The sequence below is a fragment of the Enoplosus armatus genome, chromosome 16, assembly GCF_043641665.1.
Source record: "Enoplosus armatus isolate fEnoArm2 chromosome 16, fEnoArm2.hap1, whole genome shotgun sequence".
Taxonomy (NCBI): Eukaryota; Metazoa; Chordata; class Actinopteri; order Centrarchiformes; family Enoplosidae; genus Enoplosus; species Enoplosus armatus.
This window is the reverse complement of record NC_092195.1, coordinates 15,343,774-15,355,644: the sequence shown is the minus strand read 5'-3', so window position 1 is coordinate 15,355,644 and position 11,871 is coordinate 15,343,774. Positions and strand designations below refer to the sequence as shown.

Genomic DNA, 11,871 nt, shown 5'->3' with positions numbered 1-11,871 from the left:
ACTGCAACCTGAAGGATAAATAGTCACTGATTTCAAATAAAGCATTTCCTCCTTTATCAGGGAGGACACATTTTGAGTGGCATTTAGGAATTGTTTAGGAAACTATTGGTTTAATAAAACTAGTGATTAAAGGAGGATCGACAGCAACAGAGATTCTTCTTGTTCTCTTGCTGTAGTGCAGAAAGAGAGTCTTAATTCAATAAATATAATTTTGTAAAAGAACAAAATCCACTATTAAGATTCCACTATTCTTTGGCTAGATGTTAAAATCAGAGGAGATGCCGACCAAAACACACCACATATTATTCGTCCTTCTCTGCGACTGCGTTCTGTTCCTGTGGTGAAACCCTCTGCAGTACCAACAGACCAGAGAAGGTCAAGGAGATCCCAACCCACCACAATGTTATCTGGGCTTCACCAAAAATCAGCTGGCCCAGGAAAGCCTGCAGGGGGGAAAAGAATCAAGATCTTCTTAGTCAAAGTAAATAAGTCTTTACAATCTGTTATCAATTTAAATAACAGCCAATAAGGATGCCTTGATGGGATACGTTGAACAAGGAGTTAAACTTTGATAATAAATTCCTGTAAGAAGCCTAAATCACTGCGGCAAGTTATTTCTGAATATAGTCCAGCCTATTTTCTAAAATAAAGCAGCTTATATAAGGAAGAAAGGATGTAAGGTCACTCTGAAATTAACTTACACTCCACTACAGTCTCATGTTAAGTGTTTTGCTTAGAGGACAAGTAGTAAGACAACACAGAAAAGACAGGAAGGATGTGTAGGAGGTCCTGCAAGAGAGAGAGACTGCTACTTACAGAAGATATGAAGTTGGAGGCGGTGGTGGTCACAGTGGTTCGGGTGGAGGAGGAGGAATACCTGAGTGCTTTGGCAAGGAAGGTCCACATCACAGCATTGCAGGTGAAAAGCAGCCCGCCACATAGCAGCCTCAGAGGGATGTGGAGCTGAAAAACAAAGTTCATCACAACTGATTATTGTTTTTTTGTGTTCCCTTGAAAAGTTGTGAATTTTGAATTTTGTGTTTACTGGTTTATCCCACAATTCTCTACATTTTAAACATATTGTTTCAGGATAAAAGTAACAATAGGAACTGTTGAAATCTTTGAATGAAAATTATTTAAATGAAATGAAATGACTTCAGCCATCTACACAATATCTGCACCTGCCTGGAAGATTAAGACAGGTGTGTTTTAGCCGATGTACCACAATGATGACTGAAGGAATGTAGTGCCGTAGAAGTACAAATTAACATGAAATGGAAATGCTCAAGTAAACTGAGACTACCTCAAAATTGTACTTAAATACATTACAGGACAAACTCACTTTCCACCACTGCATGGAGGTACAACCCCCTTTAGATGTCCCCTGTAGTATGAATAAAAGGATCAGGCACATGAAGCAATTCAGTGCACCATCACCAAAAACTCTGGCCTCAAATATCATGTCTAACCCAGAGTTAATAATTTAACATGTTAACATTAACATTTAATGAAGGGTCCCTGTTATTTTGTCTACCCCTTGTATGGTTGAAGTCTTATGACGCATTCAAACCTGGGGGGGCATATAAAGAGCATTTGTTTTGCATCCACCTGAACACCATATCTATTTTGCTATTTTAAGTATCCCTCAAATTAAAGGTCATTGTTTGACGTATCCGCCGTTTAAGTCTACAGACAGCTGCCTGCAGATGTTCCTGACATCACTGTGGGACGTGTGCACGGAGCGTGAAGGTCACACATGAAACCTGACCCCCTTTTAGAAACCCAGCCATCAACACAACCAGGCTGAGACAAGTTGCACGCTTACAAAACAACGCGACAAGACACACACACACACACACACACTGGTACGAAGCTGCAATGTCATTGAAGCACGCGGACGCGGCACGAGAGCGCAGATGCTGCTGCATGGGCTCCCCCGTGTGATGCTGCTGATGCTGATGGAGTCAGGGAGGAGAGGCGGGCGGGGATAACCCCCCAACTTCCTCCGTGAGAAATCACCCCGCTTGCAGGCATGCACGCCGGCGCTGCATTATTCACAGAAAATCCTCACTGTGTTAATAATTAACGCAACTTTAACTGCGGCGATGTCTCACCCGGTCACAGGCGGTAGTTTCATCCGCTTGTCTAAATTTCCGCTGCTCTCCCCACGTCCGGAGTCCGGTTTCACAGACTCCCTTCAGATAGTCGGCTCCGAGGGACAGCTTGGCCGACGACGACGCCACGGCCCCGAGGAAACCCGCCAGCAGTGCATAGAAAACTCCCGGGAACATGTTGATGATGAGGCACATAATGTTCTACTCCATCTTTACATTTCTGCTGCTGGTCCGGGTTGGGCTGCCTGCATGGTTGTGTGTGTGTCACCGTGTGGCACGTTTCCCTGCACTTCCTACAGACAACCGTCCGGTGGCAGTCACACAACACATGGTCAACACGGTGCAGCGCTGTGGTTGGACTAAAAATGCCCGTGGCATTCTGGGAAGTGTAGTTCCACTATTCAATAACCTTAACTGAATGAATGACGACTTTGATGCAGCAGTAAGAAGCCTCCAAACATGCTGGAGTCATAATAAAACGACATTGCAGTGTTTTAATCAGTTTTTTTGACTAAAATAGAGAGAGATTATGCAGATCATTAGCCTAATAGACAGTGAATCATATTATTCAGTGCTATTAATACTGGGTGCAGTGGAGGACAATCAATGCTAATGTAATGTCCTTGAGTGTCCAGTTGATCCAGACTGCTTGGGATGGACCTCTATTCCCTTCAGCATACTGATGAGCTGCATTATAAAGGCTCATTACATTAAAACACACTGCGTATAAGTGGACTAGAAGGGAGGAGTGAGTGTGTGTGTGTGTGTGTGTGTGTGTGTGTGGGTGGGATGTGTGACTGCCCACACACACACACACACACACACACACACACACTCACATGATCCTCATTCCCTCTCCTCTGTGCCCTTTACAGAGATGAGCCTGTCAGAGAGGTGGAACCAGAACAAGACTAAATTATTCTCCTAATCAGGAATAGAAAGTGGAGTCATCTTCATGTACGTATGGGCCCGTAATGACTTCATTAATCTGAGCGTTGTAATAAAAACAAGAGCCATCAGAGACAGACATCCGTCTCTTCATCAGACTTGGCAGCTGAACATTTGGTGGGACAATGAAGACAGAATGGTGTCATTGTTGCAATGGACTTAAAGACCTCACTTCCAAATCAGTGCATGAATCTGGGAGTGTGATTTCTGCTCCAACAAACTGATTTATTGGACAAACTGAAAACAAAATGTGCTCCAGAGGTAAAGTCCTCTTGAAAAAGAAAATGTTTACAGAGGGAAAACTGTCTATATCAGGCAGAATAATGAACTTCAGGTAATAAAACTGCCCAACAGATAGAGATAGAAAAGAAGTATTTAAAGTCTTATTTTATGCCTTCATATTGCCCCTTTAGGCTGATTATTGAATCAAAACAAAAATATCAATTTGCAAAACTTCCACAGATGATATCTAAATAAAATGCAGATAATTCACTGTACCTTTTGGAAGGGAATGTGAGGTGAAAATGCAGTATCTACGTGTAAAATGTGGTCTTTCAACTTCCTTGCAAATTTGAAAAAGTAAAATAAAATACATTTTATTTAGATTAGCTAGTTATATGTATATAATTGATATCTTTTTTTGTCTGTTTACCATTGGTTGACCTTCATATAATTAATGAATCTACAAATTAATTAATTTAAATATGTGGTTTAAATGTAGCTTACACCAAATGACATGAATACCACGAGAGTCTGAGGCAGAGATGGCAGTTACTGCGACTCTGCTAAGCTAGGCTAGCAGAAGCTAGGCTATAGGCTAGTCTTATCAAGACTAGCTAGTTAGTTCTCCATGAGGATTAGATATAGCCACTGCCTCATTTATAAGGGATAAAAAAAACAAGATGTCAGTTTATCAAAATTAATATTTTTCACTTAACTACAGGAAACAGCTTGGGGGGGAAAAGTCTGCTAATTTAGTTTTAGCTAGCTAAGTCTAGCCGGAGCTAACTCACCCTCATGATCTCACCAGCTAGCTAACATCGACTTAAACCTGCAATAACTGATTTTTTTGGCCACTTTAGGGCAGTGGGTACAAGTTATGAACACAAACATCACCTTTTAAGTTGGACGGTTGCTTATTTACACATTCAGCAGTCACGGAGCAACATTTACATTAGTTTGGGAGTCGTGTTTCCGGTCACCTGGCGAAGGTAAGTGCAATATTCACTCTCCTTTAGCTCTGTTTTTGGTCTCGAGAGGGAAACACCAGAGGCTCTTTAGCTGCTAGATGCTCCACTACGTTCACAAACAAGTCGCTAACTGTGTCTGTCTGTTGTTTGGTGCTGGCAGGTAGCATACAGTGGGTTTTACAGCAGACATTTTTACTTCTCAAAGTAGCAAAAGTACAGGCGTTAACAATAACATTAACGATCGCTCCATTGTGTTCAAGTGAGCCAGCATGCATAATACCACCAGCCTGAAACTGAAGAAGCTAAGTTGAATTCAACCATAATTATTTTTATTATTTACACTTGTGCTGTTCATAGTGAAACGTGCCCATTGCTTTAGCTGTCGAGCTGTCTGTCCTAAAGTGCAGCGATTAGGGTGGCTGGTTATTGAGCCACAAGCCATGATGAGTGCATGTTGTTGTTGTATAGCTACTGCAAAATTTACATGTCGTTTTCACAGAAATTATACACTGTACATTACCATTGTCATTCTGGTCTTAACTTAATCCTGACCAAATATGTGAGTACTGTGGTTTGGGTTTTGTAGGGCAGAATTGCCAAATCCTCCAAAGTAAAGTAAATTATATTACATCTTGAAGGTGATGTCATCATTTTCTCAACTAGGCCAAGTGTGAACCCAAATTAGTTTTGTGGCCAGTAGATGTCTCTAATGTGCTTCAGAGAAATACATCCACCACAGCCGGCTGTGGATGTAAATCACTGACTTGCAACCTGTGCATGTTTATTCCTGCAGCTATGTAGTAGGTTGAAGCAACAATTAGTTTGAAATACAACCTGTTTTGCCCATTGATGCTTTGACGACATGTTGCCACAACTCTATATTACTTTTCCATGTTGACATTTGTGAGCAGTAAAATCTTAATTAGCCTGTAAAGAAGCCATTATGGCATTAATGCTGCTTTGAATACATATGAACAAGAAACAAGGAAGTAGTAAAACTTGGAAGTAAAGCACGCTTGTAACAATGCAGGGCCAGAGCTTGTGTGGGTGTGTTTGTGTGTGGCGTCTGTGCATAATGTGTGTGTTTTTTCCTGTTATCTGTGGAAAGGGATATTAAAGTAGCAAGCAATGACAGTGCAGAGGAAAAAGAAATAAGGAGTTGTTTCTGTCACAGTGTCCTCTGCTCTCATCCCACTGAAACAAGCTTCAGGGAAATGACCGTCCTCAGTCTGTCACACTTTGACATTGGTGGCTTTCTGTGTCTGCTTAGCAGGAAAAGTCTGAAATGAAGTGGAGCCATTAGCTGTTATCTCCTCGCTCCTCTGACAACCACAAGTGTCAAGTTTAGAGTGCAAATTCGGGGTCCTTCTGCTCCTGTTCAATTAGTGCCACTTTTACTAAAGGTCTGTCACTGTCTTCCTGTATGTCTGTCCATCTTTTTGTGCTTTTTTGTCCTGTAAGGTGATTTAATAAGGAAGAAAATACTGTCCTGAAAGTGTAGAGTTCATTAGTATAACGACTTTAACTATGACCTTTAACTCAGCTGCTTGCAGACAAAAATAGATTTTGCACATTTCCCTGTCTCTTATGCCTTTGTATGTATTTCCGCAATCAACCCTAAATATTAGACCTCTTCATTTCTTCTCGAGATGCAGTAAAACACAGTAACATCCTTTTTTTTAAAAGCTCATTTAACCAGTCTTGGCATGAAGCAGTTAAGATTTTTGCTGGAGAATATGTTGACAGTTACTGGCTACTCGTGAAATTGCACTTTGGACCGTTATTTTTTATTTTTTAGCACACACACTCAACAACTACACAAAGGCAACACTATAATAGACATCAAAAAGAAGAAGAAATACCTGCACACTGCTATCTTGTTCCCATTTGTTTTTCTTTCAGTTCCTATTCTACAAGGCCATGACAAATAAAAGAACAACTTGGAGAAAGATAGCAGTGTTTTGGGAGCTTTTTTGAACATTTAATTGTTATTCAGTGCCTCGAAAGAATTGATATGCTGTACATAGACAGAAAATACTTTCTGATGAAATGTAGCTGTTGTTATTTTGTGCCTTTGATTGATTGGTTTGCTCGCTCCACGAAAAAGTGTCTTTAGTCAGACGGACGTAACCCCTTACATGCTTGGCCATGCAATATTACTGCCGTTTTCCCTGAAATGTTAAAAGGTCTTGAGGTGGGGAAATTGGCAGTACAGATTTCCCTGAATATCAATTGACACATGACCCCATGCAGGAAATGTTCCTGAACATTTCAGGGATAGACTGCATGTGTTCATTTCATAAATATATACTTTGTCATGTAGGCAGTTCGGTTTATGTTCTTGTGGATGCTCAGATGATACATACTTTTGTTTTGATATACTGGTCTTAATTAACCTCTTTCATGTGGAGGTGTTCTGACTTTCAGAGTAGTGGCTGACTGAAGGTTCCTGACTAGGTGAATAGTGAGGCCTCCATATTCATCCCTCATTCTTTAGCTGCCTTGATGAATATGCATGGCTTCATCTTTCAGCTCAGTATGAACAGAGGCAGCAAGCAGAGACGTACAGTCAAATATTCATTCACAGACACACACACACACACACACACACACACACACACACACACACACACACACACACTTGAACTATAAAATCCCCCTTTCCTGCTCTCAGTTTACAGTCTTACACACAAACACACACACACAGTCTATTGACCTTGTCAGTGCACAGGGTCAATAGCCCCCTTCCAGTCCATTAAGTAGTTGCTGGTCTTTGTGAATAATGCAGGCTGTTGTGCAAACATACGCAAGCTTTTGGCAAGTCAAGCATCACCACGTGTAATTTATAGTATCACAGACTGAACTCGCTCAGAAATGAAATAAAGTGACATACAATTCAACCCAATATGACCTAACCATTTTCATTTAAGATTACATAGCAGTAAGAGCTGACGGAGGAAGTTAAGCTTACTTCACACGTCAGAGAGCAAAGGGAGAGAGAGAGATTTTATGGAGCCATGTTGGCGGGCAGCAGAGTTTGCAATGAGCAGATAAAATGTTCCCAAAACAAACAGACTTGATATAATCTCAGTTCCTGTGGTTGCCAGGCACAATTAGACCAGGTGAAACACTAATCTGACCCAGCTGTTCTTTGTAAACGCAGCATCAGCGTAACATAGAAACAAACCAAGGTCGGTGGTGTCTCTCTGTATATTATTGTTGGGTTTTGGTTTGGACTCTCAGTCCATTGGGAGAGGAGGTGAGATATGTGGATTATGTGTGGGTGTCTGTTTGTACACAAAGTGATGGGGCAGTGCAGCAGTGTGCAGATATCTGTCAGGGACAAGGACAGACAAACACCGATAAGATCAATGATGACAGCCTGCTCTTAAATGAACCCAGTAGTTTTTCCTTTCAAAATGTGCACTAAGCATTGAGCGTTTATTCTGACGTACTATCAACTAACAAAACTCCCCGTTAAAAGCTATGAAATATTATGTTGTGGAAATCGAGGCATTAGAAGTAATGGATGACGACATGCGCTGATGGAGGACTTCTTCTCACTACTTTTATCTTTAAAGCTGAGTCCTGAGCTTTTTCTTTGCTGAGCCTTGCGATCAATCATCAATTATTTTCTGAAAGGCTGTCAGACATCTAAATGCAGAAAGTGCTGGACAGCAGCACACTTTGATCAAGTGAAGTTTTGCCTGAACTAAGTTTGCTGCTGCAACATGGTGAAATACTCTACCTCTTTGTACACTTAATGGTCAAAAGTATGTGGACACTTGAACATTACATCAATATACATGTATGAACATCTCATTCCAAGACCAGTCTTTCAACAACATTTTATAACCTGGCTGCAGAGATTTCATCCCATTTAGCCACAATGTTGAACAATTTCTTTATAGACTTGGCTTTGTGTACGGGTGTACTGGGTTGGGTACAAATGGGTTAATGTTTAAAAAAGCTGAAGTTCTTCTAGTCACTGTCATTTGGGTTTTTAAACTTAAAGCTTATCTATCTTAAAACTATCTTAAGTCCCTACATAAAGTGAGAAATGTGTTGCTATCATGCAACAAACAAGGCTGCTGTTCTTCGTACATTTTGGAGCTGTTAGGTTTTAAAGTATCTCGTACTGGCAGTAATGGCTCTGGTGCCGAGAGCGGGCTGGTGGTGGAAGATGATGAGGGCCCGCCTCGGGCAGTCACAGCTGCCATAAATCTGACTAGGCTGACGCAGGACTGTAATGGAGGAGATTGGTGCGATGTCAGTGTGTAGCTGGGGAAAAGAAACGCTTTGACTCGCAGCTCTGGGGAATTACTTCCTCCATGTTTTACAGTGCTGCTGAGTTGAGGAAACACCCATTTCTCTGCTGCCACGGGGGTCAGCGGCTCTCTTGGCAGCAGCTTGTTCTGTTTCGGCAGAGTGATGGTGACTGAGGCAGTGATGATGCAAGTTTTCATAACATGGATGATAGTGATGAAGATTATTAGGTGGAGGAAAGAGCGGAAGAGGATGAAGTAGAAGAAATAATGAAGATGTTGATCATTTTAAATGTGATGATACTGCAGAGTTTGCAGAAGAAAATAGGTAACTTCTTTAACTCAGCGCAATCTCTCATTCAGCATTTCTTTCATCTGCCTTCCTGACAAAATGAAGGTTTACTTTCCATATTCTAAGACAGTCGGCATCTACTGGAGCACTTGCTGTTAAAAATTGAAACCTTTTGTTATTTTAACTGAGTTAAGTTTGAGAATTACTTTGTGAGCACAGGACAAAACTACAAGTGCAGCATAGTAGGTATTTGCGTCATCGTGAGTTGGTTTCGTCCACAACTAAAATATTCACCTAAGCTCTCTTCTAAAGTTATTTTCCCAAGAGAAGAGGTTTTGAGGATGAGAAATAACCGGTGGGATTTAACGCAAGTTTGGCTGGAGTGTAAACAAAACAGCAGGACGCTGTTAACATTGCTCTGATATTTGAGCACCTTGACACCCAAGCAGTGAATGTTTCTGTAATTGATATACATTCTGAATTGAAAGTTAATAACAAAGGCGTCCGAGTCAAACCGGCATGACTTCCCGTAATGAAATGCAGCTGACCCGAGCTTGACTGTTTAACAAACCATTGACTCTCTGTTGCACAGGGATTTTTTTTTTTTACTCTCTCGTATTGATCTTCTCTTTGTGGCTGCCTCAGTTGACAAGCAGCAGGAATCTATCCGCGCTCTGTTAAGTGTCCTATGGAGATTCATCGAGGCATGTCTTCAATTGCTCAGCGCAATCTCTTCCTCGTCTTAATAGCCTGCAGCGCTCCTCAGTCTGGTCTTCATTAATGTGTCCTTTTCATCCTGGTTGTCATGGTCCTGTGTGCGTCTGTGTGTGTGTGTGTGTGAATAGGTTATATAATGCTATGATGATGAAAAAAGTAGTTCTCAAGAACACCCTCCTAAGATTTTATAAAACTTTACTAAAAAAGATATCAAACAATGATCTAACCATATCCTTAATTGGATAATATTAAGATCAGAATTTTGTCTACATTTTCTTTTTGTTATGGGATTATTTATGTGTCTAGGATAACTTCTTCCTTGTTTGATTCTTGAAATAAATGTATGGATTGTTTGGTTAAATGGTTTAATTTTCTAGTTTGCAGTATTTCCTATTCATCTTTATAATTGTGGACTGTGCAACCATGATGGAAATAAGTCCAGATGCTATCCCTGACAAAGTTTAATAAATTTTATTTCATTAATATATTGAAAAAAGAAACAAGACTGATCTGTGTGCGTTCAGTTGTTTCAGTCTGGAATAAAGAGCTGGACGGACCGGCAGAGCGACATTGCTGTCCCTATAGAGCCACACTGCTGGAGTGACTAAATGATATTAGTCAGTGTTGTCAATAAAGCAAACCAATATGCACATTGTCACTGGTTTATTCTTGTAAATATTTGATACAACTTCTCTGTAGTGCACCATAGCATCATTGTGCCAGTAGTGTGTTTCCAGACACTGTTTCTCATGTCTTTGAATTACAGCATTCAGATGTTTTCCGCTCTTTTATTGGGGCTTGAAGAACCTCTTGACTTTTGTAATAGTAAATGTAATATCTTTGGGTTTTGAACTGTTGGTCACACAAAACAAGCAATCTGGAGACATCCCACTTGGGTTTTGGGACATGATGTAGCAATAAATCAAGTAAATAATCGACAGATCAATGAAATGTGATCAGAATTGCTGCAGCCCTGTAGTTGTGTTGCATTGCCTTTTATAATAGTATTATTCATGGCCCCCACAGCCTCATGAGTCATACATAAGGCTTCTCCTGCGGACGTTTACAGTATTTCTTTTTTTTTTTTTGGGTGACTTTTTTGGTATGATGATGTGTGTAATAAGATTGCATTGTAATATCCGGGGGCTGGTCCAGCGTGGAGGGGGCGTGTCTGCGCTCTGCTCTCCCTTCGTACCAGGAAAACGCTGGTGGAGACCCACAGTGCCACTCAGCCGCGCACTGCAGAGGGGAGAGCAGGACACGAACACCACCGAGGAATATGTCCGCTTTCTCACGCACCGAGGGACGCTTCCACCACCGGCGCAGCGCAGTCCGTGCACATGCACTGCCTCTGCTTTAGTCCAGCAGACGCACATCGCCCTGTTTGCCACTTATGCGCTGGTGAAATCTTCCCTCCTGCTGCTGCTGCTTCTGGTCCATCCCCGTCCCCTCCTCCCCTCTCTTCCTCCTCCTCCTCCTCCTGCTCTCCGCCGTCCCGTCGCCAGGATGGACAAGACGCTCTGCAGTCCGCATCCCGGGACCAACAAATCCAACTCTTCCTCGTCGGACCGCGTGAACTCATCGTCGAGGAAGCCCGGGAGGACCGGGTCGCACAGCCCCGGCTCCAGCTCTCTGAGCGGCCCGGCTGGAGCGGGAGGCAGCCGGGGGGCTGTGCTGGGGAACAACATGAATTTGCAGCAGCAGCAGGCGCGCAAGAGGCAGCTGGAAGGAGTCCTGAGCAAATACACCAACCTGATCCAGGGCTGGCAGTACAGGTAAGCACACGGCTGGAGTTAGATGGACAGAGGGGAGGGGGCGTTGGACACGATGCACTTTGGGTTCAGGTGTCAGATGGCTTCGTGTTGTTATTCGCCCCGTCCACGTTGCACTTTTACCACCACGTCACCGTGAGGGGGAGGAGGAGGGGTGAGGGGGTTTAAATCCAAACCCTGCACTCATGCTTGTAGGCCTGCTAATGAGCGACTTAACTCACTATTATGAGGTAAACAAACACTCATAACTACAGAGTCAGATCCCAGAACTTACGGAGATACCAGTTTATCTCACTCAACAGTCCTGCTTTAAATCCGTCTTATGTTTTATAATGTTCAGAGATATGTTGACCCAACTCTGCAGTAGTTTTTGATGGTAGATTTAGTGGCATTGTATTTAGCAAAAGTGCCAAAAATGAACTGGTTTTGACTTCTCAAATGTGAATATTTTGTGGTTTTCTTAGTCTTCTATAATAAACTCTATCTTTTGGTTTTGAGCTGTTGGACAAAACAAGCCATCTGGGCATGTCCGACTCGGGCTTTGGGAAATTATTAAGCAAAAAATCTAGAAAA

The 11,871-nt window shown here is 42.0% G+C and overlaps 2 protein-coding genes across 2 annotated transcripts in view; one reads left to right on the top strand and one right to left on the bottom strand.

Moving 5' to 3' along the window:
• Positions 1–302: 302 nt before the first annotated feature.
• On the bottom strand, positions 303–2,291 carry LOC139298783 (transmembrane protein 42). Its single transcript, XM_070921548.1, has 3 exons — positions 2,115–2,291; positions 817–963; positions 303–443 (listed from the first exon to the last, which is right to left on the bottom strand). Exons 1-3 carry the CDS (start codon positions 2,289–2,291, stop codon positions 303–305), a joined length of 465 nt encoding a protein of 154 aa, XP_070777649.1.
• Positions 2,292–11,032: 8,741 nt separating this feature from the next.
• The window catches only part of LOC139298891 (oxysterol-binding protein-related protein 10-like), a 67,885-nt gene continuing 67,046 nt past the window's right edge, over positions 11,033–11,871 (top strand). The window contains exon 1 of the mRNA XM_070921708.1: positions 11,033–11,301. Within this exon, the coding sequence (XP_070777809.1) occupies positions 11,033–11,301 (269 nt within the window). The remainder of the gene's footprint in view (positions 11,302–11,871) is intronic.

Bases quoted from the DNA above. Each gene is read 5' to 3' on its own strand.
- LOC139298783 (XM_070921548.1), bottom strand. From the start codon at position 2,291: ATGTTCCCGGGAGTTTTCTATGCACTGCTGGCGGGTTTCCTCGGGGCC. The intron at 964-2,114 runs GTGAGACATCGC...TTTGTTTTTCAG, and splicing joins AAACTACCGCCTGTGACCGG to CTCCACATCCCTCTGAGGCT. The intron at 444-816 runs GTAAGTAGCAGT...TCCCCCCTGCAG, and splicing joins CCTCCAACTTCATATCTTCT to GCTTTCCTGGGCCAGCTGAT.